General features: G+C 45.9%; 1 protein-coding gene across 4 annotated transcripts in view; it reads right to left on the bottom strand.

Annotated features, from left to right (window-relative positions):
- The window catches only part of DENND1A (DENN domain containing 1A), a 2,718,319-nt gene that overhangs the window by 2,132,131 nt on the left and 560,643 nt on the right, over positions 1 to 25,545 (bottom strand). For all 4 annotated transcript variants that reach the window (XM_069609457.1, XM_069609459.1, XM_069609458.1 and 1 more), the window contains exon 5: positions 2,506 to 2,625. In XM_069609457.1, the coding sequence (XP_069465558.1) occupies positions 2,506 to 2,625 (120 nt within the window). The remainder of the gene's footprint in view (positions 1 to 2,505; positions 2,626 to 25,545) is intronic.

Below are 25,545 nucleotides of genomic sequence, written 5' to 3'. Positions count from 1 at the left end.
CTCTGAGCTGGTGGGACCAACCAGTTCGCCATTTCGCCTTCCAGGATGTCTCTTGGTCGAATCGCCAGTGCCACGCACCCCGGCGGCCGGATAGACAAGCTTCACCACTGTGACCGCGAATAACAGGAGCGCACCTTTTTACCGAACGAACTCCGTGGCTGGTCTCTTCCCTGGGCAGTGCAACGACTCCAAGTTTCCTCCTCGATGAGATCTTCTCTTCCCCTGGTCATAACCACGAACTGCACCCACTGCCAGGACCAACTGCCACCGCTGGAGCTTCCTCAACTTTAAAAGGTACTGTGTTCCACCTTGCCTCCCTTTATAAGGTTTGCTAAAGGAGACCCTTAGATCCTTGGCTTTCCAACTGGGTTGGCCCCCAGACCTTCTAACTTTTCCTTCTGAATCAACCCAACCTCTTTTGAACATTTTTACAAAGACTTGAATGCATTTCTAAACTTTGTGATCTTGGGCACATTTCACCTTGCTCCATTGTAAGTGGGCCTGGCCTAAGAACTTTGGCTCTACAGTAGACTCTGCCTTCACTACCTTGTTTTGGTCTTAGAAAAGTGTTGGGAACTGTTTTACTTCCATGACCTGCCTTTTTCTCTCCCTTTAACCTAATTATTGGAGTGCCATCTAAGTTACGCGCTCGCATCTGTTTTACAAATAGTGGTGTTTTGACTTAGACTTGTCTAATCATTCTTAAGGGAGGTGTGTATACTTTTCTGATTGTGTTTGAACTTGCTTTGATTTATAGTGCAAGAGTATTTCCTTAAGTGTGTGTTAAATAAATAATTATATACTTTTGATACCAAGCTCTGGTCAGTGTTTGCTTGCTCTACTGTGTTTTTGGCCCTATTGTGTATCCTCTGTATACTGCCCTACTCTTCTTGAGAGACGTCTGACTGCTCAGCCATAGCTACCAGGTAAATCTGGGTGGTACAGACTGCTACCAATTGGGTTTACTGCTTACTCCTGTAGTCTTCATCTTCTTGCAGTGGTCCCCAAGGGAACTGCACAGGATTCTGCCTAACATAAGGAGGCACAAAAGCTTGTAGGTGGTGTTTGGTTATTTGGCAGCCCAATGAATGCCCATCCCCATACTAATCCCCAAGGCCATCCTCGACCAAAACACCTCCTCATGGGAACTCTTTGAGCTCACTTTAATCAAGCCTAACCATCAAACTTTGCATTTGAAGTGCCTGCCAGTGTTTTTTCAAAGCAAGTCTTCTGAGAGTCAATGACTTAATTGGAGTTGTAAAGGCACTACTGGTGAAATAAAGATGTCTTAATCAGGCCTGGCCTCAGCCACTCCATTTATAAGCACAGTGCGTGTCCTTCACTGAAGTCCTCTTAAAACAAGCATTTCCAAAGCCAGCACTTGTGGCTTGTGTATAAGTATTAAGCGTTTGCCAGGCACTGCTATTAGATGACCATGCACTCGCATCATTTTGCACCTGCCACCATCAATAGCCGGTTAATACCACTAAGAATTGCCTTTCCCGTGCCTTCCCAAAAGCCTAAATAATTGACATTGGCAATGCTTGTTTTTTGTTTATATGCGGCCAGCCTAAAAATGTTCTTGCGTACTGATGGTGACCTGGCATCCGTCTGAGTACCCAAGTGCTCTGCTTTCTCTTTGCTCGGTTTCTCTATCCTTGCACGCCCGCCTCGCACGCAGGGCTAAAGTCGAGGGTACACGCGGGGGGACTTTACTCAGTCCCCCCCAGCTAAAATAAGAAACATTGAACTCTCCCTTGAATTTATGAATTAAGGCCAACATCGGGGATCAAACTGCAGTTTTCAGGTTTGCAGGCCGGACACGTCACCGCTCCGCTATATAACTTGATGGAAAATAACAAACAACTAAAGGTGATATGTCCCATTTCGGTACTGCAAGTCCCACGGAAAGCATTTGTATTGGTTGTTTGAATTTAAAACATGCACACCTTTTAACGTTTTCAAAAACACTATTAGAAGACAATATCCTCTCTTCGTTTTGTGTGGGTGTGTGTTGATTTTATCTAGGCCAAATGACATTCATCTGTGCAATTTGGGTGGGTATGCAAAGCCAATTTAATGAAATGTGCATATTTCACCTTGATATGCTAATTTATGGTGACGTCACATCCCATTGCGTTTGTTCATGAGTCCCCCCACTTTTATTTTTAGGACTTGACCCCTGCTTGCAACCCGACGCTCCTCTCTCCCTCCCTCACTTGCGCCCAGTAGACACCCTGACCCTCCAAATGGTAGCCTTCCATCTCCATCTGTCTTCTCTCACTATGTCCTCTGTGCGAAACCCCCTCTTACCATCTCGCCACCAGCCTTGCCCGGGGATCGTTGCCCTCCCACCAGTCTTTGTGAAAGTCGCCTGGGCCTCTGAGCCAAGTCTTCCGAATATTCTGCTGGGGAGCACGGTCTTTTGGGGACGGAGAAAGGGCTGGAGCCCACAAGTGAAGCACGGCAAGGCCCGGTGCTGCCCCCCACGCGCTGCTGCCTTACCTTAGGATGCAGAAGCAGCTCTTGGCCCCGGACGATAAGCGGCAGAAGCCGAACCGCTGCTTGCTGTCAATGTCCGTGAGCACGAACGTGAAGTTCTGCCCCACTTGGCTCGCGGCGACGCTGCAACACAAGAGAAGAAAGGCGAAAACCTGAGTTATGGAGCCAATGTAAGCAAGTCAAGTCGCTGAACCCGCGCTGCTTCCGCCGCCATGGGCCTTTTGCCTTGTGTCGAAACATGACAAAGCGCAGGAATGTGCGCGCCGCGTCTGGGCGGTGGAACCACTCCAAGCGCGGCCTATCTCTCGCCCCAAGCCTTCCTTGCAGCGTGAAGGCCATAAGCAATTATTCCTGCAGTAAAGAAAAGAAAGCGGCCATCGGCCGAGCAACGCGTCATCTCTGCGAGTAAGAGTAGTCTCGAATTAGGCGAACACACACCCCAACACAAAATGTGCCTGGTGACGCTCAACTAACGACAATAGTATTCTCATCAGACAAACCTCGCAAGACAGAAGTGAATAAACAGGTGTAACCAAAATAGTGTATATCATCACCCAACAGCTGGGGGGGTGGAGGGGACTCGGGAGGATAGCTTAGTGGCAACGTGCTCGCCTTGGAAGCAAGACAACACAGAGCAACACAGGTTCGATCCCTGGGTCCCTCTGGGTATTACGCGCGTTATAAATAACCTATCATATCATATTGTATCACTGAAGAGGGGCGGAAAGAGTCAAATTCACAAACACAGGTTCCATCTTCATTGAAAATAAAAATAATTCTAACTTGCTAATTAGTAAATAGGAGTTGGGTTAGGGGTCACCTTAACCTACCTGAAGGAGAGTCGAGGCCAGAAAGAGTAGGGAAGTTACTTACATTATAGAACGAAAACAGGTGGGGGATGAACGTTTAAACCAGACAAAAATAACTACTGTTTTGTAGAAAGCAATGAAAGCAGGAACCTTGCTGATGGAAACACCTTTATGAGGCAGACTCATTGTTGGTTTCAAGCTTGAGAGACCACATATAGGCCTTCCTCGTGCTTATGACCATTGATGTAAAATGAGATATACTTTGTGTTTATTTATGTATATACATGGAGTAACAATGCTGTTTTAATCGCAAAAGGACATACAATAGATAAGAAATCAGGTTTGGCGGGAGGCAGTGAGCTTCTTACAAAGCGGGGAGTTCGAGTGACATTCACACCAGGTTGAGGAGGGGAGTAAATTGAACAGTCACCGGGGACAATGAATGGGTGGACTTAACTTACACAGATAAAGGAATGCCAACATTATACTATACAAGTTACTATAGCCCTCAGAAGCAAAGTTCAATAGTGCAGTGTACACTATAGACTGGCCGGCACTCAGAGAACCCAGGACAGACATTTCATGTTCTTACTTTAGTTGCCGCTGTGCAGTTGGGGCTCTTGCGAAGACTGGGTGAAAGCCACCGTGCAATGCCCAGAATTCATTTGCACCACCTTAGCTTTGAGCGTAACGTTATGCCGTTGGGTCTTGCACAGGGCGGCCAGACGTCCTGGGTTTGCCAGACTGTTTCGGGATATAGGCATCTGTCCTGGTGCCCCAATGTTAATACCTGTTTTTAGAGGTTGGGTGAGCATAGGCCGGAGGGTTACTATGCGGCACATGATCGCACTTCCATCCATTGCCCCCCGCGATCGCGATGTCCCTAACCGACGGCACTGTACATTTCATTAAACTATCTCAGGGGCCTGCAACGTGTGGCTCTCCAGATGTATTGAACATCATCCTTCTTCGTTCACTATACTGGCGCCCCCAGGGGTGGACTGGCCCATAGGGAACTCTGGCTAGCAGGGCTGGACTGGCCCATAGGGAACTCTGGCTAGCAGGGCTGGACTGGCCCATAGGGAACTCTGGCTAGCAGGGGTGGACTGGCCCATAGGGAACTCAGGAGATTTCCCGGTGGGCCTGTGCACCCTGGGCAGGGGTGGACTGGCCCATAGGGAACTCTGGAGATTTCCTGGTAGGCCTCTGCACCCTGGGCAGGGGTGGACTGGCCCATAGGGAACTCTGGGGATTTCCCGGTGGGCCTCTGCACCCTGGGCCTCTCTTGTGTGGTATTTTCAAATTTTCCCATAAGAAAAGGGTTGGGCTTGCTGAAAATGTGTAGCATGGGGCCACTTTGAAAATTATTTCCAGGGCCTCTGCTGCTTCCAGTGGCAAGGGTTGATGGGAGTTGTAGTCCAAAACACCCGGGGAGCCAAAGGTTACAAACCCATGAACTATCTTCTATGCTGCCTCTCTTTACTGAGAAGCATACGCAGGTGGGGAAGGGGACATACGCTCACAGTCGTCAGATAGGCTAAAGTAATGGCCACCATTATGCAGACGGAATCCCTAGCGAGAAAGAAGCACAACGGAGACTCCTAAATGCTGCTCAAGCGAGGGCCCTGCCCAAGCTTTACTGCTACCAGCGGTCTGACGTAACGTGAAACCAGGTCACTCATCCACTCGTGGTTAATTCTTTGCATGCTGGTGCTAGTAGCTTTGGAACAGTACAACTCTGTCCCAGAATGCAAAGCTAAAACCAGGACTGCATGAGCTGTGCACACATATGCAATGACAACCCTGAAAGTGGTGTCAGGAGGAGGCCAAATGAGATGGTCAAACTGTTACTAGGATCAAAGGTATAGATATGCTGCATTTTGCTCCTAAAACATATCTATCAGTTAGGTTTAACTAGTTAAATCTGGATTTTGATCTACTTGAAAAAAAACATAGAATTAAAGTTTAAAAAAAGGTCAGGCTCCGGCAAGGCGAGGACCCCCGACTAGACGATGGGTGTTGCTCGCTTTCTAAACACTTTCACTGTGAACAATGTGTCCCAAATCACAGTCCTACTTCTATGTTGGAGACCACATGACCCGGTTTTAACTTTTGAATGTCCGGTCACCCTAGTCCTCCACAGTGTGTCTTCGGCCATTTTCATGGCCTTTTGCCGCTTTGAGAAACGTGCAGTAACGTGTGTTGTGCTTAAGGCCGGATGCTGCCACAGGCATCATGTCGGACAGGGTGAGTGTAGTCGTGGGTAGGGGGTCGGTGTGCTGGTTAGAGTGTCAAGGAAGGTGAGGGTGCTCAGGTGCTGGCTGCTACTGGAAGCATGCTATGCGAGGAAAGGTTGGTGCAGAGAAGGTTCCCACAAGATAAAGGAAAAAGCTGCTGGGTGGTGCACACAGAGCTTGGTGTTCGTGTTGGGTCAACAGTTCCATCAGAACCGAGCCAAGCTCAGAGTATGGACAATCGAGTCAATCAATGTGTCCTCTGGAGGGCTGTATCACTAAAAAGGAGGCCTCCTTGACCTGCCCCTGGTGCTGCAGTACACTCTAGTTCTTTGGTGGCTGCCTCCATTTGTGGTATGTGTCTGGTGTCCTGATCCGCTGTCAGATCATTGGTCCTCGTGTTGGGTGGAGCTGCAGGTAGTCTTGCAGGTGCCATCAAGCTGTGTCATGTGTGTAGCCCGTGGCCCAAACTGGACCCAGGTAGGTTGCGCGACATGCTTTGTTTCTGTGCGATATTTACACATTTTGAAGGCATTAAAAAGCACCTCATATATCACATGCTTTGGGGGTTTCGCTCCCTTCCCCAATGGAAATCCGATCCTCTGTCTGCCCCACCCTCTCCCACGCTTGCAGAATGTTATAGAAATTAGGGGTTTCAGCCCACCCCCCATCAACCCTCCCCCAGACCGTCTCTTACCCCTCCTCCTCCTTTCCACACCATAAACATTCCCCCACCCTCCCCACATATATATATATATATATATATATATATATATATATATATATACACACATACATACACACACACACACACACACACACACACACACAACCACCTCCCCCCCTCCCTCCCTCTTCTGGCCCTGCGCACACTTGTGCATGTCCAGGGGCGTGACAGTTCGATTTAGAAGGACCGCTCAGAGTGGTCTCCGAGCGGTCTTTCTAATTTTCACCACATGCTTGTCCCTGACGGAAATATACAAATAAAGACAAAGCACCAGTGTACAGCTAAGTTCTTTATTTAATGTAGTGGTGAAAGTGCGTTTCAGCTTCACTTTCCTTGGACTGCGGCGGAGTGGAATGTAGAGGAAATAGAAAAAAGAAGGAGAACAAGGGGAAATAACCCTTCGCTACCCAGGAGTGGGCGGGGCAGGGGAAAAAACATTCAAAAAAGGGAGACTACTGAAAGAAGAGGGAAGAGGCTGGAGATAGTGGCTTCCTGGTGGCTGTGGCCTGAGGCGTCCCCCCACTGTTGAAAATCACTGCATCTACCATGGGCTGCATGCCCAGAGCACCTCAATCCCAATGAGGCTGTGAGCCTGAACCAGGTGACCTGCTCGTGCCCTCTCTTAGCCAGCCCAGGGCCAGGCAGGGCGGGCCCTGAAGATAAGTCCTCGCAGGCCGTGTATACGAGGTATGTGGCCCTTGAGGTGAGGAGAGGCAGGAGGCGGCCGAAGACCACCCAACCATGTTGAGAAAAACCCCGAGCTGTCTTCATGGCCTGCATGAAGACTAGAGCTCCGGCATGCAGGCTGCAGCTCCGAAGAGCCCTCCGCCACCCCCCCAACCTCCCCACGGGTTACCTTTGCACCTTCCTTATGTTTGGGGCATGTTTCAATGACTTCTAATGGGGAGGGGCACCGCCTGTCTGCCGCCCACCCCTGTGTGTGACCCTTCCTCTGCCCCCACCCTGCGCCTAACCCCCCCCCCCCCCATGGCCTCCATCGGCCCGCACTTTGTACGGCCCGGGGCCTGTAGCAGAGGCCGGAGCCCACGAGACAGCTAATGTGCCGTAAACTCGGCAGTGAATGCGGGCTGTGCTCCCACTGCACTGGGGACGCTGCTAGAAGAGCATAATACATTGGGGTGACACGGTTTGCCCCACCCAAGTCATCAGGGCTGTCAAGGAAGAGCAGCAAGCATTTTAGGACACGCTTGGGCGTCACTTTAACACGGCCTGGGCCTAACCAAACAGATACATGTGAAAAGGATTGGCCTTTTCTTTTTTGTTACATGCACCTTGAAGATAAAATGTGTACTGTTTCCAAACTGTTATGCGTTCCCTGCTTAAAGGATGTTCATAGTCTTTTAGACAAGACAGCAGTTCCCAGACCCACATCCCAGGGCAGTCATATTGTTCCAGCAGCCAATGACATTTAAAATGTTTTGTTTTTTATTTTGAGAAAAACTGTGCTTTCCTCTTTACGAATCATTTCAAACTGCACCATGTGATGAAGTCGCCCGAGGAGCTCAAGAGCGAAGGCTTTGTTCCATCCCTGCAGAACACTTTCAGTGAGTCCAATAAAAAGGTCTGACCAGCAAGAAAGAGTGAAGATGCAAACAGTGCGCAGGAGCCTAGCCGCAAGTATCGCGTGCACTTCCCTTCTGCCTATGAACTCTGAGATCGTAACACCAAGCCCACGTGACAGGAAGGACGTCTGCTCTATAGAGCTCATTTTGGAAGAGGAACACAACATTTTAAAGGAAATATTGTCAGCTTCGGAAAATGTCAGCTATTTTGAAATGTCCGTACAGTGGTCTCATTCTATAGAGGTTGCCCTTCACCCATCTTCTCTGCCCCATGACCACGAAGCCCCCCACAGAAGCCAAACAAATGTGCTGCCATATTAGGGCAAGTGTCTCGTATGCCTGTGTGTCCCCCCCCCTGCCAGGGTTGGACTGGCCTTTATGGAACTCTGGAGATTTCCCGGTGGGCCTCTGCACTCTGGGCCTCTTTTGTGTGGTATGTCCATATTTTCTCATAGGAAAAGCATTTGGTTTGCTGAAAATGTGTCATATAGGGCCACTTTGAACTTTATTTCCAGGGCCTCATTTGGTCCCCAGTAATTATTTCCAGGGCCTCTTTTAGTTCCCGGTCCAGCCCTGCCCCCCGCCAGTTTACTACAGTGCCACATAGTCTATTGCCTTTGGCATCTCGCTCTCAGAGGCAGCTGGAAACTGCACAGCTGGACTAAGCACCGGACACTCTGGCGCCACCTGTGCCCGGGCTGCCGAAGCTGCTACCACCCTGGTAGTTTCCTCTGGCAGCTGCACCTCTGTTGCTCCCAGCTCACTGATAGCTGCTGCCCAGAGGTCCCGCTGGGTGTTGCTAGGTCTGGAAAAGATCTGGGGCAATGATAATGTCGGGGCCTGAGCTTCTATCCGGGGCTGCAACCAAATGTTCATGGGCTATAGCACCGCCCCCCCCCCCCGGAACACCCATAATGACGCCTCTGCATGGAGCTTTGATTGTTCCTCCCAGATGCAAAACCTCTGTTGGGGAATTTTAGGCTCACATAGCGACATACAGCTGCAGGCCCCAAGAGGAGACTACAGGGGCTCTGCGCTGGGTCCATCAGCGGCTTTGGGCTCATGAGAACCATGTACGATGTAGTCAACATTGTACTCTGCAGAGAAGGGGCAAATCACCACTTGGTTAAAGATTAGGGAATAACGACAAAATGGAGTGCAAGACTATCACCTTTAAGTAACTTTTCTTGCAGTTGTGAATTAAACATGTAGACATTAATTCAAATGCTACACGGATTAGTGAACCATATACTAGACCCTGCATGTTAAAGGTAAATATTGTGGCGCATAGAGGGTAGACCTGATACAGTGGTTCTGCGCCAGGCGGAGTGCACACGTAGATATGGCTGGAAGGCTTGCGTATACAGTACTCCAGTACAGTATTTAGAGCCACAGAGGGTGGTCGCAACACCCAAATGGACTTTCACAGAGTGTAGGGCTGTTTGTGGGATGCTCATGTAACCACTTTGTAAGGACACATATCAAACGACAACTGGAGAGGGAGCAGGTCTTTCGCCACCCACATAAGAGGGCACGGTGGAGTCCCCAATGATTTCACCATTACAATGTTGCTAACAAATGAAATAAACTTGAATGACAATGAATCCTTGTCTTTTAGTTATCACAATCCTTTGGAGAAAGGTAAACCTCAGAGTCACATGACAAAAAACATTATCATTATTTTTTTTATTTGCGTTTGGTTGAAACAACCTTTTACAAAAGAAGACACAACATACCACATCCTTTTACAAAAGAGAAAAAAAAGAAGAATGTGCAACTTATTTCGTTCAACAATCACATGTTACAAAGAATCTAGTATTACTAAATATAAAACAGACTAAAACAAAGATTAAAAAAGTGAATACAAAGCAATATAAAAGTCTCAAAGGAAAATTCTATAAAATGTATAAATCCAAAACACATTGCGAGCGACTTAAACTTCTACTTCATACAAGGGACCCAATAGCTAGATTCGAATTTAACGCAAAAGGAGGGAGTAGGAGAAATCTACGTGACATTTACACAGTGGTTAATCAACAATGTTACAACTGGTGAGCACCTGCACAACTGCAATCGTTAGAGGATTATGGTCACCTGTGATTAGCCAGTCCCAGAACATATCTGATATAAAGTTTGCACTATTAAGACCAAAACTGGTAAACAGTCAATATCTCACTTGCCCGGTTCCTTTACAGTCCATTAAAAGATGTTTCAGAGTTTGAGCTTTCGGGTTAGAACACCAGTCACATTGTTTCATTGCTGAATCTCCTTGGCCTCTCTTTGCCAAAACCTCTCTGGTTCTTGCTACGTTAAGCCGAACTCTGAGGAAGTTACTCCTTATTTTCCGATCAGGAAATTTGACTAGATAGTTTGGAATGTAGCCTAGATTCTTTTCTTCTACCATGAATTGATTGGTTCTGGCTCTGGCATGCATAGTTTCAATTGTTTTGATCCAGTCCATTTCCACCAGATTCTTTTTAGCCTTACAGGGGTTATGTATTAAAGTTTTCAAATCGGTATTTGCCTTGGATAGTTCATCAGAGACCCACTCTTCCAGATTTCTTAGTGTCTCAGAACCACCCATCTCAAAATGCTCTTTGATGTCTACATAGAGGGAATCCTCTTGTGCAATCGAAGTTAACCTGAAAAATGAAATCAGCTTCCAACCTGCTATGGATTTCAAAGAGTTTAGCCCTAATTCGAATCTGAGGAGACCCATAGAGATATGGGTCAAAATATGAGTATCATGGAATAGGACCGGCAGTAAAAGAATCCTGCATGCTTTTTTTCCAAAAAAAAACACCAAAAGACAGAATTGTAATGCAAGAGGCATTACACTGTACTGCATGCCATGTTATTGCACACATTTGCTAGGTTGGCTCGGTGGACTAATGCATCCACTACAAGGACCTGTGTTTGACCTCATGGTCACAGGTTCGAATCCCGGCAGGTCCACTCAGCCCTTCATCCTTCTGAGGTCGATAAAACGAGTACTATTAAGTTGGGTAACAATAAACATCTGTTATTAGTGCCAAGATGCTGTGTCGGGGGTGAACTTGCGCTTTACAAATACGCCTGTTATGTTATGTTAATTTCTTAGTCACTTAAGCCTACTTACACCAGACTTGCCCTAACACCTCTGCCATTAGGATACAGCAAAAGCCTACGACAGAATTCCATCTAGCTGGACACATAAGGAGTCTCTTGCACTCACACACACTCCTGACCCCCAGATCCCCTCAGCACCCACCCACAAACCTGACCTCCTGGGTTGCTTACTTGAGCCTAACCAGCCCATCTAATCCCTAATCTTGGCCAAAGGCAGACACGCATTCTAAGCCTTGTGAGAATGTTCCCATACTTGGACTTTTGTCCCAGAGGGCGTTCCCACCATAAGTGCGTTCAGACCAAAACAATGGGAAAAGGGGGTATATAAATGATGACTACTACTTGGTCTCCAGTATTGCGTGGCCTTACAGAAACAAGGAAGGCAAGAATTACCTATTCAGTCCATCAAATTATTTAATTTGGAACCTATTCCTTAATGCTGACAAACTCAGTAAAGGTGTGCAGCGAAGTCCACGTTGGAGCATTGCAAATATCTGGCGCCCGCACCTCTGTTTGAAGGGCTGAAGTTGTAGCCACACCTCTTGTAGGGTGCACCCTTAAATTATCAGGGACATACTTACCACCTAAAGTCTAAAATTCAGAGCAATACTTGTGTACAGGCACGTTATAAATGGACTTATATCATGTCATAAATGATCCATCAAGATAGAGTCTGTTTGGTTACAGCCTGTCCCGAACTATGGCCCATATAGCCAACAAAAGGTTGGTCAACCTTTCTGACTTTAGCAAGTCTGCTAATATAAAAGCTTAACACTCTCTCGGGATCTAACCAATGCAGTCTCTCCTCATCCTTGGAAGGATATAGAGGTGGCTAAAAGGCTAGCAGAACCATTCTCTGTGAAAGGAGAAATTTCAACACCCCCTTAGGTACAAATGAAGGGAGAACACTCAAAGCCACCGTATCTTTATAAAAAGTAGTACATGGTGGTTTGCATGACAAAGCCTGAAGTCTGCTCACTCTGCGAGCAGAAGTGATCGCTACAAGTAAAATAGTCTTCAAAGATATCATCATAAGTGGACATGAAGAGGCTCAAAGAACATTAAGAAATGTACTACTAAATTAAGATCCCAATCGGGACGATGAACGGTACTTGTGGGAAGATGTTTGTCAGTCCCCTTAGAAATTGGATAACAATAGGAATCTTAAAATAAGAGCCTTGTTCAGGTGAGCACTTAGAAATCGATAGCACAGCCAAATACACTTTTGTAGTGGACACCTAGAGCCCCTGATGGGCCAGATGTAACATGAAAAAGAATGCAGAAGGCATGTCACATGTGAAAGGGTCAATCATTTTAGCCCTGCACCAGCTGCAAAATGTGTCACAACAGCAGCTGTAGAGGGCTTTCGTTGCTAGCCTGCTGGCCAAAAGCAACAAATCCATTGCGATTTCCGGGAGGACCTAAACTTCTATACCTTAACCTTTCAGAAACCAGGCATGGAGGTTCAGGGTCCTGACTTCTGGGTGAAGAAGACAGCCTCCCACTTGTGAGAGGAAGTCCACTCTCTGGCGAAGACAAAATGGAGGGCAGATGGACATGTCTAGAAGGTCAGGGTACCAAGTCCTCCTGGCCCAATCCAGAGCAATTAGGAACATGGATTTCCCAAACTTTCTCAACCTAATTACATGAGGGATGACAGGGACCGCTGGCTACGCGCACAGGAGATGCAAATCTGAATCCACCACAAACGTGTCCCCCCAGAGCTCCTCTTTGAGGAACTCCGTGTAGCAGAACAGGTTGCATTTCCTGTTGATAATAGACGCAAACAGATCCACTTAAGGTTTCCAAAGAGTGAAGATCTCTAGAAGGAGTTACTGAGCCAGCTTCCACTTGTGGGAGACTGTGCTCTGCCTGCCCAGAACATCCACCATGTTGTTCTCTTCTCCGGCTAAGTGAACGGCTGATGGAGAAATTCCTTCCTGCAGTGCCCAAAACTAGCGCTGCATTGCCTCGCTGCACAATGGTAACGACCCTACGCCTCCTCTCTTGTTGAGGTAATGCATGGCCAAGTGCTTAATTTGTAAAAGAAATAAATGCCAGGGGCGAAATACTTTCTAGCACTCCCCTGACACGGCATGTGGGCACCACTGCTGCCACCACCCATAGCTGCTACCCACAGTGTCGACATATTTGGAGTTACACTAAAGCTCACACCTGCTCATTGTGGTTTATGGATGTACTGACTATCACCACTTCATAATTAATGCAAGTCTGAGACAATAAATGCTGGGGGGCTCAGAAATAAGTGCCAGGGCTGAGCCCTGACAAACACAACCACAAATTAAGCACTGGCATGGCCACTGTGTTGTCGGTCGTTATCAGGCCCTTCTTTTCCCCCACAGAAGACAGAAAGGTCATCAGTGCCAATCTGAATGCCCTCCGCTCCAACAGATTTATGTAAAGTTTGGACTCCAATGGGGACCACGACTGCTGATTGCCAGATCGTTCATTTGAGCTCCCCACCCCTTGAGGGAGGTGTCCTTAACTATTGTCACTTCTGGCCATGGTTGCCAGAAAGGTTCCGCTTTCATCACATTCTCCTTGCAGGCCCACAAAAGGAGATCCTGTGCAACCTTTTTTGGGACCAAAAGAAAGTCCGTCATCATGCCTGTGAATTGTGACCATTGGGAACTGAGGGCCCATTGAAGGGACCTCATCCTTAGACAGGGCTTCTGACACCAGGAAAATGCAGGATGCCATGAGGCAGAGCAACCTCAGAAAATCAAAGGCCGGGAGATGTTGGGCACTTTGACATTTCTTGACCATCTGAAAAATATGCTGAACCCTTCCCTTGGGAGGGGAGGGGCAAAGCTTTCCCCAAGGAAGAATTCAGTACCGCTCCAATAATGGAGCTTTTGAGAAGGTGCCATATATGTGTGAGAAACCAGAAGGTGTCTCACCCACTACTCCCTGAGGATCTGCCATCTCCTCTCCTCTGGGCAGGGAAATGCAGCTGCTACCTGATTCTGACCATAGGGATGGTTTCACATGGAAAGATCTTGGGGGAGATGACCCATGCCGGGGGACAGTAGGGATCTCCTTATTTCACAATCCCGTTATAATTTCTAAATTGGTAATGGCTTATTGTAAAATAGAAAAGCTTAATGTTACCCACTCTTCTATGGACTATAAGTATTGGGACGAGGAAAAGGAGTTCAGAATTGTGAATATCCAGGGTACAGTCTAGTTTCTGTCACTCAAAGCACCTGAGCGGGATATTTAAAACCCAAGATGAGGCCCAGCTGGAAAACAAAGAGAATGAAGGTGAAGCAGAGGAAGAAGTCCAAGGAGCAGTGAATGGCTGTACGGGAGGCGTAGCCGGAGAAACTGAAGCCATCCGAGGTGCAGGAGCAGCCACATAGAGAAACCCGCCAGCAGGAGTCACCCTGGAAGGTGAAAGCAAGCAGAACTGCAGAGTACACACAGCAGAAAGCGAAATACTACCAAGAAACGCCGCTAAGGAGGAGAGGTGCTGCCAGAGGAGCGTGTGGCAGACCGGGGAAGCCACGGAAGACCAACAGAGCTGTCAAAGCTCCCGAAGACGGACACGCAACTTACCCGAGGCTCGCAGCAGTGGAAGAGAAAGCAGAATGGATGCTGAGGCATCGCTGCAAGCCTAACACTAAGAGGGAACCACAACAGGGACCCGGTGAGTTGGCAGAGTGTGAATGCTGACCCCAGGGAGCTCCGTACTCGAAAGCTGTTGCAAAGCAATAATTTTGAATATCTAACAATTGAAAAATCAGAACAAAACCTATTTACTGAATGCTGAATAGTTAAAGGTAACGAAGATAAGTGGCAAAGCAGAAAGGTCTCTTATAAGGAACCACAAGAGGGGAGAGTTCATAACCAGTACCACCCACAGCCAAGAGGCTGTCAAAAGACTTTGGGTAACTATTAGTGGGGAAAGCCTCTACCCAATACCATCCACAGCCAAGAGGCTCCTACCATACCTTATCAAAACCACCACTGAGAAAAGCTCATAACCAGCATTACCATCAGTCAAGAAGTTGTGTGAAAACCTAAATAAAGCAACCCAAGCATCAATCCCCTTTTCAGAGATATATTTTTCGAAAAGTTGTTTCTCACATTGCCAACAACCAAGAGATTGTGAAACCATATCAAAAGATTGTTGTGCAGAACCTTGGAATCAATTTTGCCATCAGGTTTGAAGATAGTTGTAGGAGCTTTCTTCCTGGCAGGCAAGTACACCAGGAAAGGGCCTATAGTGGTTAGTCCTGGCAGGCAAGTGGACCAGGAAAGAAGATGATGGTTTGATATCTTTATGACAAAAAGATATGTGGAAAAAATATTGATTGAATTAAGAGATATCATGTACTGTATCATTTGTTTGACAAGCAGTGGCCTCACCGGGACAGGTTTGTTTTTGCTATCCAGACAAAAGTGTTTTATTTCAATTGGAAGTGTTGAGAAAGATTGAAGTACTATATGGACAAGAAGTGGTTTCTTTGAAGGAAGTGTTAAATGATAACAGAACAAATACATTTGGTTTTGAACCTGTGTTTTGGGGAGAAAATCAATCATCCTTTCAAGATGGACATTGTGAAAGCTTACCCGCACTGTTGTTTCCGGACCGGCATATTACAGGTCTGCCTGCAGGAGTCACTGTGCCCAATAGGTCTGACCCTGCCGGGCACAGCGGCCACGGTAGGCAGACCCATCACAGAAGCTCTGGCACCAGTAACAATGGTGGCGGTGCTTCCGTGTCCCCCTTCCCATATGGGAAGGGGGATTAACGAAATTACTGGCGCCTGACCTCCTGGCCACCGGCCTTGGGATAGTCCGGTGGCACTGGGAAGTCAGGGGCCAGTAATTATTTACGGGTCTGGCGGCAACCCCGCCGGTAGCAACGGCACGGTCATTGCAGAGATATTTTGGACACTTGTTCATTTGTCTTTAGTTTAATTTGCTAGGTAGGGACCTCTGTATTAGGTTAGGGAAAGTGAGGCGTTGATCAAAACACCTTTTCATTTTGAGTAAATGGCAAACCTTGAGAAAAGTTTACTTTTGTGTCCATCTTGCATTTCTGACACCTCACAGAACCCACCTTTTAGGCATTTTGTACATCTTCAAAGAAATTGTTCCTATCTTGAAGAATACAACATATAATCAACGGATTTATATAATCGTTGGTCAGCCTGAGAGTATCCTCTAAATTGTCAAGGAATTTACTGAAAAAAGGATAGCACTATTCCCACACACGAGTCGTTGAGACATGAGAAACAGCCATACAAACATTAGGGTATCACAGTTGTCTTTGTGTATTCACTGGTGCATTCAAAGGGAGACACTGCCCAAAAGATGTCCCACTATATACTATGATTACAGTGGGGTTCAGAGAGATGCAAGGCACTCTTTGGGAAACAAAGACCAACAAGCCACTCCTCCTACGGGTTATGTCTAGTTTGTAAACAAACTAAGCAAAGTACTGAGATAGATTTCAGTTTGTGGACTCCAAGGATACAAAAATATTTTACAAATTGCAATATGGCACATGTAATTGTCCTTATTACTTGTTCATGTCATTGGAATTAGTTTGGCAGGACTACTAGACAATTCAAAAAGTGAATACTTAAACACTGATCTTATATACAATGAAATGAAAACAGAGGTCAGCATCATTGGTTGTCCGTGGTCATGAGAAACCCTGTAATGGAGATGGTATTAAATCGACTGATATTCAAAAAGTTAAAATTCCAGTGCAATGAGGTAGCTCAGCATGACTCCTATTGTTATTGGCACAAAGCTGGATTTTCAGATTCATTTGGGAATGTTGGGGGTATTACCGATATATTTTATACCATGCAATCTCAATACCTATCCTTACAAGCCAATATGTATGATACTATAAACAATTTTTACCTTATTAATGATGCTCAGAGCCACGTATTGATCATAAAGTGTTCCAAAGTGCAAATATGGGACAATGTGTATCATATTAGCTGCACAGAAATGTTAAATAATTACTTGTTGCCATTTTAAATTATTTTTCTGCAAGTTGTCTTAATGAATCACACTGGCATCTGGAGGTCAAGAGAAATGTACCCCATGGATAGTGACAACGAATGCTTGGGATAACTAACAACAGCATGCCTTTATAGTTACAATCCAGGATTATTTGGAGTAAAGCACTCACCCAAGATGGTGCTGGTTTTGTGATATGTAAGACCACATGGATGATACCATATGGGTTGACAGCCTTCTGCTACGCATGACATGATCGTGGTTGGTGAGGTCTTCGTGTTAATGTTACAATGGGCTTACATAGCTTCTCAATATTGGTAACTGCATGTTCTAATAAATAACACACGCAATTTTCCACCATAAAAATGTATCTCTATCTAGGAATGTCAAAAGGTAAGTATTGGTAAAAGGAGTTTTTGGGGAATATTACTAAGCACTGAATCTATGAGCTCTGAATAAATGCTTAGAACACATTAGATTACAGAACAAAAAAGCATCAATATCACCCTTATCAAAAGATAAAGACCTGGGGCTAAGCCTTATTTCTTGATATTTGACCCAGGTTCCAGGTCAGTCTGTTTAGGTAACGCTCACATATTAATAAGAAACACTATTAGAAGTGTGCAGGTATGTGGATATGCTGGGCATAGAAATAAGGAAGAATACAATGAAAGGCAATTTAGAACCAAAACAAGATAATGGCTATAATCTCATACACCTGTGCTGTTATTGTTCCTTGTGATGCTCTGTAACCCTAGGAGACACACCGGTGCATGCTCCATTTAAAGTGCAGGACTGGGGGACTCCCCTTCTCTTTCTTTTGGGTTGTGCAGTGCTGGGGCAAGGAGGATGGTTGAGTCAGAACATTTCCATGCATGCTACTTGCCGACAGAAGCTAAAGACTCGCTAGACCGTGAAGTACAGTGCCCTGAAGAATGCAACAAATTAACTATTACAGAAACTGGTTGACACTATTTTAAGGTAATTGGCTGTTCTCTGCTTTAGGCAGTTTCTTAATAATCAGTTTTAAAGTCGTGCTGTCTATTATACTGATGCATAAGCATCACATATTGACTTCTAGGTCCTACATTGACCAGTATTAAACACATGCAATTCCGCAGCAGAACAAAGAGCAAGCAACCTGGAATGGGTACGATGATTCATCAATAATCCATTCACTATTGTGGATTTCACCCGAATAATCAATCCAAACTTGAGACCTTGCTCTGGGCCTACAGCAGGCTAGTTGGTCCTGCGCTCTACACCGGGACTGTAGAAGGCAAATTGGTCATATACACCAAATCCAGCTAAGGGAACCAAAGACTGGGGAAAAAAAGTGAAGCCTTGCACTTCTGGCAAACCGTTTAGGAATCACTGTTGTTCGTGACACACAAGCGATGAATCAAGACCGTAGAGCCCACCCGGCCCGCGGCCGTAGGTATGTGGCATGGCAGCTTTCAACAGAACCCTCTGACTGCAGCAAAGGTTGTAAGAATGCCAAGCCTTCCACTGCGGACAATCTGCCTGCTGGCCTGGGGCATTAGCTCACAATTGCCGCTTTGTAACACATCAGGCCTTATGGATCTTCAATAAAAAAAACACTATTTATTCAACTTGAAGCAAACCATTAACTCATTCTTTACAAGTTGTGCTTATTAGGGCAGGGAAATAAATTCACCAAAATGGCATGGGTGACGGAAGTGACATCACATGACCCTTGACCTCTGATGACTTCATAGGCAGTGATGTCATTTGACCCCATCCCGAAGCGACATCATGCGAAGCGGAACACGACCTTTCACCCCTTTGATGAGTCTAGCATTGTACAGAATTCCAGAAAGACAAATGATTTGGTATTCCTTTATTTATTAGGGTCACTGCTCAAAGTGTTACACTTGTGGATCTCCCTGTTTTTAGAGGCCGCAACAAAAATGCCAGCCACTCCAGAAACAAAGAGCCACATGGCACTGGCCAGAGGCCAGGAGCTTCAATGTACAAAAAAAAAAAAGATCATTTTTTTTTTTTAGGGGTAGCAAGGGAGACCTCGGGGCAGGGGAGTTGCTATGCCTGGAAAAGACCCGGGGCTACGCTGATGTCGGAACTGTTGGGACTGGGGGCTAGCTAGTCTTTTGGCTGTAGCTCCTGAGATTCTATCTGGGGCTACAACCAAAAGATCAGGGGCTATAGCCCCCTTAGCCCCACCTAGCAACGCCCCTGCCTCGGGGCCACAGGTGCGACCCCTGGCGACCCCCAGATGACGTCCCTGTATAAAGGGTGATCAAGTGGCCTTCAACCTGCTCTGATGTTGAAACTCTGATTAAATTAGAGCACCTAATCTATCATAGAACCTAACCACACAAATGAAGCAGGTAAATTGGGCCAAAAACCTTCAAAGCGAATAGAGTGGCTGCACTAAGGCCTGGGAACGAGGCAAGCATTGCGCTGCTGTCGATCTATTTTGTGACTTGGGGAATTAGCTCGTAATGGCCGTTTTGCAACACATCAGGACCTACTGCTCTTAAAGCGAACAAAACTCGATTTATTCAACTTGAAGCAAGCCCTCCGCTCATTCTCTGGGAGCTGTGTTCGCATTCCGTTGCAGGGGGTGAGCAGGTGATCTTTGACCTTCTCCGGTGTTGTAACTCCTAGTAAATTAGAGCGCCCCTATAAAGCCACCCATAAAACCCTAGAAGTCCCATCCTGCTCCTTATTGGGTCTCTAGCTGCGTTTAATGGGCATGAGTGCGTGTTTGGCAGGAGGCAGGGAAGGGGTGACGCTCAAATCCAGGTGTGACCATTGAGGAGGGCGTCGCGTTGAATACAGAAATAGTGCAACACTGATGCTGCCTTTCGCAAAACACTTGAACACATCGCTCCCCGGCAAGATACAGGAATGAAATGACTGTTAAAGAAAAAGGGAAGACAGCCAATCACCTAGACTTACGACTGAGCTCCTGGGGCTTGGTTCGCAAAGTCGACCCCCACTGGAGCAAGCGGGAACATGCCCGCGAGCCTCCTAGATTTGCGCCTGCATGAAGCACACCCGAGATGCCCCTGTGCAAGTCTGTGTGCATCGCCAAGAGGCTCCAGGGAGATGTAGTTTTGGACTCTCTGACTCTGGTATAAGGAAGCTGGTGGAAAGCTAAGATGCTCGCTCATAACTCGTCCTTTGCTCCGCTGCAAACTTCTGCGGCCTGGCCACACGTGCTAAACGCACACTTTAAAATGCACGCACACCTGTCCAGATTAAAATGGGATCTAAGGCAATGCGACCGACATTCCGTGGCTTACATGTCTAACATCCGCCCTGCAGTTATGAAGGAAGCGCTTGGCGTCAAGACACATTCATAATGGTGTATTTGATTATCACAGTGCTATGAAGCAAAACCAGTGGGAGATGAGCGCTATACAAACGCCAACTAACATATCAAAGGCACAGAGGTAGATCAACAACTCACCAGGTCCCTATGAATGAAGGCATTTAGTTGTGCGTGACTGCACCAGCACACGTGCTTAATTATGCAATGGCCTAACGTTCCTGTAATATGTGCATCGAACTGCAGAATAACGGTCACTAAATGCACAGCTATGCAACGTCAAGCATGAGAACTATTGGGCATGCAAATGCATGTCCAATGATGCTTCTATTACACGCATCACGTGGCTAAGAGGTGCCCTGCAGTCACCGGGTTCGTGTAAATGCACCAGTAAAAGGAGTATTAGCGAATCTCTTAAATGGTGTGAAGCGGGTTCCTGTCACGTGGCGCACATGACGGCCAAAGGGCCACGTCTCACACTACTGCTTTTCTTGCCATGTGCACCGAAGCTTTGATTGTTTTGTTTGCTAAGCTTTGATTGTTTTGTTTGCTAGGCTTTGATTGTTTTGTTTGCTAAGCTTTGATTGTTTTGTTTGCTCAATTACTCATGATAAAATATGGAAACCCTGGTTGTAATGAGGCGCGTCGGTGTTACAGAGAGGGTTTGGGGACCATGGCGGGAGGGGCGCAGGGATTACTCCAGAGCCGGGGTGCTTTGCATATCAATGGCGAGCCTGCGATCTCCTGCCGGGAGCAGGGTTCGAGTCTGGCTGCCGCTCCCTCGTGGCACGGCTTTTAGCAGCCTCAGATCAGACGGAATGGCACATTAAAACAGCGCACCATATGTGATGGGGCACAACTAGAATGGCGCACACTGGCAGGCGATGCACCGGGCAACGTCTCACTCCTGCAAAGGGGGGCCGTGCAACATATGCCGGCCGGGACCCAGGGGAGGGGGGCCGCAGGGAGCACATGCAGTTCTTTTAACAGTCTTTAGTAATGGCGCACGAGTAATGTCTGGGGACAGGGCAGGGTCGCGTTGTGGATTTCAGATACGTTGGGGTTCCACGGCCGATGCCACTGGTAGGGCAACCCCGACCACCTGCATGAACTAGTAGGTGGGTTCATATACAAAGTAATGCATCCTTAACTGTACATTACAAGGATGTAGCAAGTCACAGATGCGTTCTGTGACATATAAAGAACAGGGCCCCCAAGTGCTTCACGGATTGGGGTACATTAGTCTCTACAATAACAACATCGCAATAGTAATTGGTTATTTACCCAGCGGTTACTAAGCGCAGACCCGGGGATCGAACCTGCTTTGCTCTGCGTCGTGAGCGCGTTGCCCCTGAGCTATCCTCCCAATGGCCATTCATCTCCTACGGAATACCCGATATTTTCCCTAAGATTAGAGAAATGATTCAGCATTGAATTGCTGATGCTTACGAATCTCTAGGAAGCTTTGCTTCCTGTCTGTGGACACTGGATTATAATCAGGTAATTATGAGAACACAATTTGATCATTTTATCCACCATTCACCCTGCGTTCAGGGGTGTACAATGCCAGTAACGTGCCACCAGTCTTTGCCTAAAGGTAGGCACGAGCGACGCAAGGCGAGGGCCTCATTGAAGGACGACGAGCCAACACCAGTAAAGAATAACCTCAAACCCTAGGGCTCCCTCCAAGGTGAGACTACGGTTACAGTTCTTTTGAAATGGGCTCTGCGTGTATTGCATGTGTCAAATTTCCTATCAAGAGATAAAGAATGACATGTAAGGACTGATGGCTTGAGTGACCAGCGCAATGATTTCCCAGATTACTGAGGCAAGGCTTAACCTTCAGCAACCTTTTGCTTCAAATGTTGTCCTTCAGCCTTTGCAGAGCAGGTGTTAGTCCTCAAAGTCAGGTAAAGTGGCTCCAAAACGGGAGGAAACCTGGCCAGGTGACTGCCATGCTATCTAATGGAAGCATTGCTGAAGAGGGTGTCATGGGCACAGTACAGATGGAGATACCTGAACATTCAGTACGGCTCCTGTAAGGTACCTAAGAAAAAAAGAGAAATCAATATCGAACCCACCCTATTGTCGAGATCTTTCATAATGGCAGTTTAACATTATGCAACTGTGCACAGTGAAAGAACTTTAGTTAAGGGACAGTTAAGGTGATCAGATTTAACACAACAAAACCCTTGAAATTCAGTGGATGTGGGAAGTGATGATCATCTTATCTCGGCGCCTCCCTGTTGATGCCCCCTAGGATCCAATAATGTGTTCACACACAAATCGCAGCAGCAAGCAGTCAACCCACTAAGCTATCCTGCTGGCATCTAACTTTGGCATTATGAATCCCATCGGTAATGTATGGGCTCATGGGGTAAGCAACAGGGGGATGGAAAATTAAGATGATCTTCACTTCCCACATCCGTTGAATTTCAAGAGTTTGGTTGCGTGAAATCTGATCACCTTAACTGTCCCTTAATTCAAGTTTACTCCGTGAATTTCAAAGGTTTTGTTATACCATAGTTTAGTGGCCACGGCCAGTGGCCACTGTCCATGTTCCACCAATAGGTTTCTTTAGCGCCCACTAGCCGGTCAGTGTTACACCAATAGGTTTCACTTTACATGTTGCACCTCTAAAATGTAATTTTTTCTAAACATTATTTTCCCATTACCACTGTGTACCTGTAAAATGTCCTTTTTTTAAAAACTCTTTTCTGATGCACTCGCTTATTCCCCCAAACTACCCATAACCGTGGTTATCCCCGGGTATAATCCAGCTCAGCAGAAAATGCATGACAAACATGTTTGCAAGATATCAGGCAAATCCGTCATGCAAGCCAGAAGTGATTAGCTATTATCTTTTGGGGTTTCCTAAGGAAGATAGCCAAGGTTACCTGTAACTCTGTACCTGCAGCTATTGCAAAAAAGAAATACACAAATAATAAAAAAGATTTTGCCAGCGGCAGTGACATTGCCGTCTAATAAGTGAGCACAGGTTACAAGACGACTTAGAGCAACATGGCCTGAGGGGGCCAGCCACTTCCTCTTTTTTTGTGTTTTCTTCTTTTAGATATCTCATAAGACACCGAGTAAACACACGGCATCAGCATTCTTTTTTTGTTAAACTGTGCTACTGTCAGTCCTTGAAAGCATTAAACTCAGAGAGCATTTTCTGCCTTTTGCTGAATTGCATTCTGGTATTTGTAGTCTCCCAGTCAAGATGATGGGAATAATGCCACAATCGTACACTTTTTGTCTAACATAGTTCATGAAGGATTGATAAACTATAGTGACACTATGGAATATGCACTTTTCAACTTATCTTTATAAAGCAGAGTATTGTTGAAAGCCAGACATGGATGGAGGTGAGGAGGGGATATGATGAGAGGGCGAGGCAAGTAAGTCATGAGTATTTGCCCACAATGTGGCAATAAAGTTTGTAATCCTGGACACTGGTGCAGTTATTCTCCCCTGACTATGGCTGCTTTTCAGGGCACAAGTAAAGGACACATGTGGCTGTAGAGCATAACTTTCTTTCAGAAGGCGGATGCAGCCCCTTTGGTTTTTTTGAGGGTGGCAAGCTTGCTCAAATATTTGGCAACCAGGATTTTACTCCGGTTGTCATGTTCCCAGTGCAGACGCTTACCCACAAGACCACACACACTTGTTTCCTATTGGAATTTTGTTTACCAGGGAATATTTCACAACAGAATGCTGGGTTTAAAAGGTGAGCACCTTTTATACTTTGCCAGCATATTTATTGGAACATTTCCTTTCTCTGGTTATTTTTATGGTGTTCTTTACTTTTTTTTAAAAGTCCAATGCTATTTTGTCTTGCGCCCTTTCTTCTAAGGGGAAGGTCAAGTGAACTACATTTCTATATTTCACTTTAAGATATATTTTCACTTACTGTGTGCATATTCATGATTGCCAGCTTTAAATTTTCGCTATATGGCAAAAGTACCAGGGCATATTTTATTCTTGCAGCCAGTAATTTTTACCCCTTTACCGTGCTGCTTAAACACAGTTGTAGTTGGCTTGTGTGATGTATCTCAACAGTCACCAAGAGAGCGGCCATAAAACAAGATGCCTGTAGCACGCTGCTTAACCAAAGCGTGTGGTCCATGGCAAATAATGTATTCTCACCATGCATTGCATAAAAACATTATGAGTTCTCAAACCCTGCAATCTCTTATATATAACAATATCTCTGTCAAAACAGGTCAAAATCAGTTTGTGATTGATGAACGTCTTTGAGCGATGGGTTGCAATTGTTTTAAAATGAGTGGCCATGCCTACCGGCTAGTGGTCTGGTAGTTTTCAACCGTGCCCCCCTGCCATGACCGAAAGCCATGGCTAGTGGTCTGGTAGTGTTCTAAACATCTATAGAATAACAAAACCTTTGAAATTCAAAGTAAAAAACTTTGGTTGCAGTGACATTAAGGTGAGAACTAAATGCTACAAAACCCCTGAAATTCAGCTAAATGCCACTTAACTAGCCTATTACCACAATGATGACATCACTGATGGAATATATAAAGTTTTGTTTAGATTAGTACATTTTTTAATACATTAAGTAGTTAATGAGAGGTCTCCTGATCACCCCTGACATCTTCCTAGCTACATTGTAAACACAAACCCTTGTAGGGACTTTTCTTCATCAAAATTAATTTCAAAAGTGAGGTCATCAGTGATGTCATCAATGCTATTTGTGATATCATATTTTATGTCCTGGGTGTTTTAGCAGTGCACGATGGTGGCGCAAGTTATGGGTGCTTAGCTTACCATAACTGGCACATTTCTGGGGGTTTACGGTTTTACTTGTAACCATAACGTCTCTAACAGTTTTTTTTTCACAGAATTTCATACATTTTTATTAGTGCAACTTAACCATAACGTCCGTTTAACAATATTTCTTTACTGAATTTCATAGGTTTTTACCAGACCCCTCCTTAATTTGCTACACGTTCTTTATATCATACTCACCCCAATGTAGAAGCTATAGAGTCCGCGGACAGCACGAAAGTCCACGTACATCAGGCAGCATCAACAAAGCCCAGAAACATAGGAGACTACAGAAAATGTTGTATCCATCAACCAACAAACACGTGTGCATAAAACAATAATACTTCTATTTAATACAATCAAATATCACAATTTATTTTATTTTAACAGAAATGGCAAACGCACTTGAGTGGTTGGAAGAAAACTTTCCAAAAGACGAAATGAGTGATGATGACATCTGTAATGTTAAACA

The sequence above is a fragment of the Ambystoma mexicanum genome, chromosome 8 (genome assembly GCF_040938575.1).
Source record: "Ambystoma mexicanum isolate Mex_15411 chromosome 8, UKY_AmexF1_1, whole genome shotgun sequence".
NCBI lineage: Eukaryota > Metazoa > Chordata > Amphibia > Caudata > Ambystomatidae > Ambystoma > Ambystoma mexicanum.
Note: the sequence above shows the minus strand (reverse complement) of the source record. Positions and strands in the feature narration are given on the sequence as shown.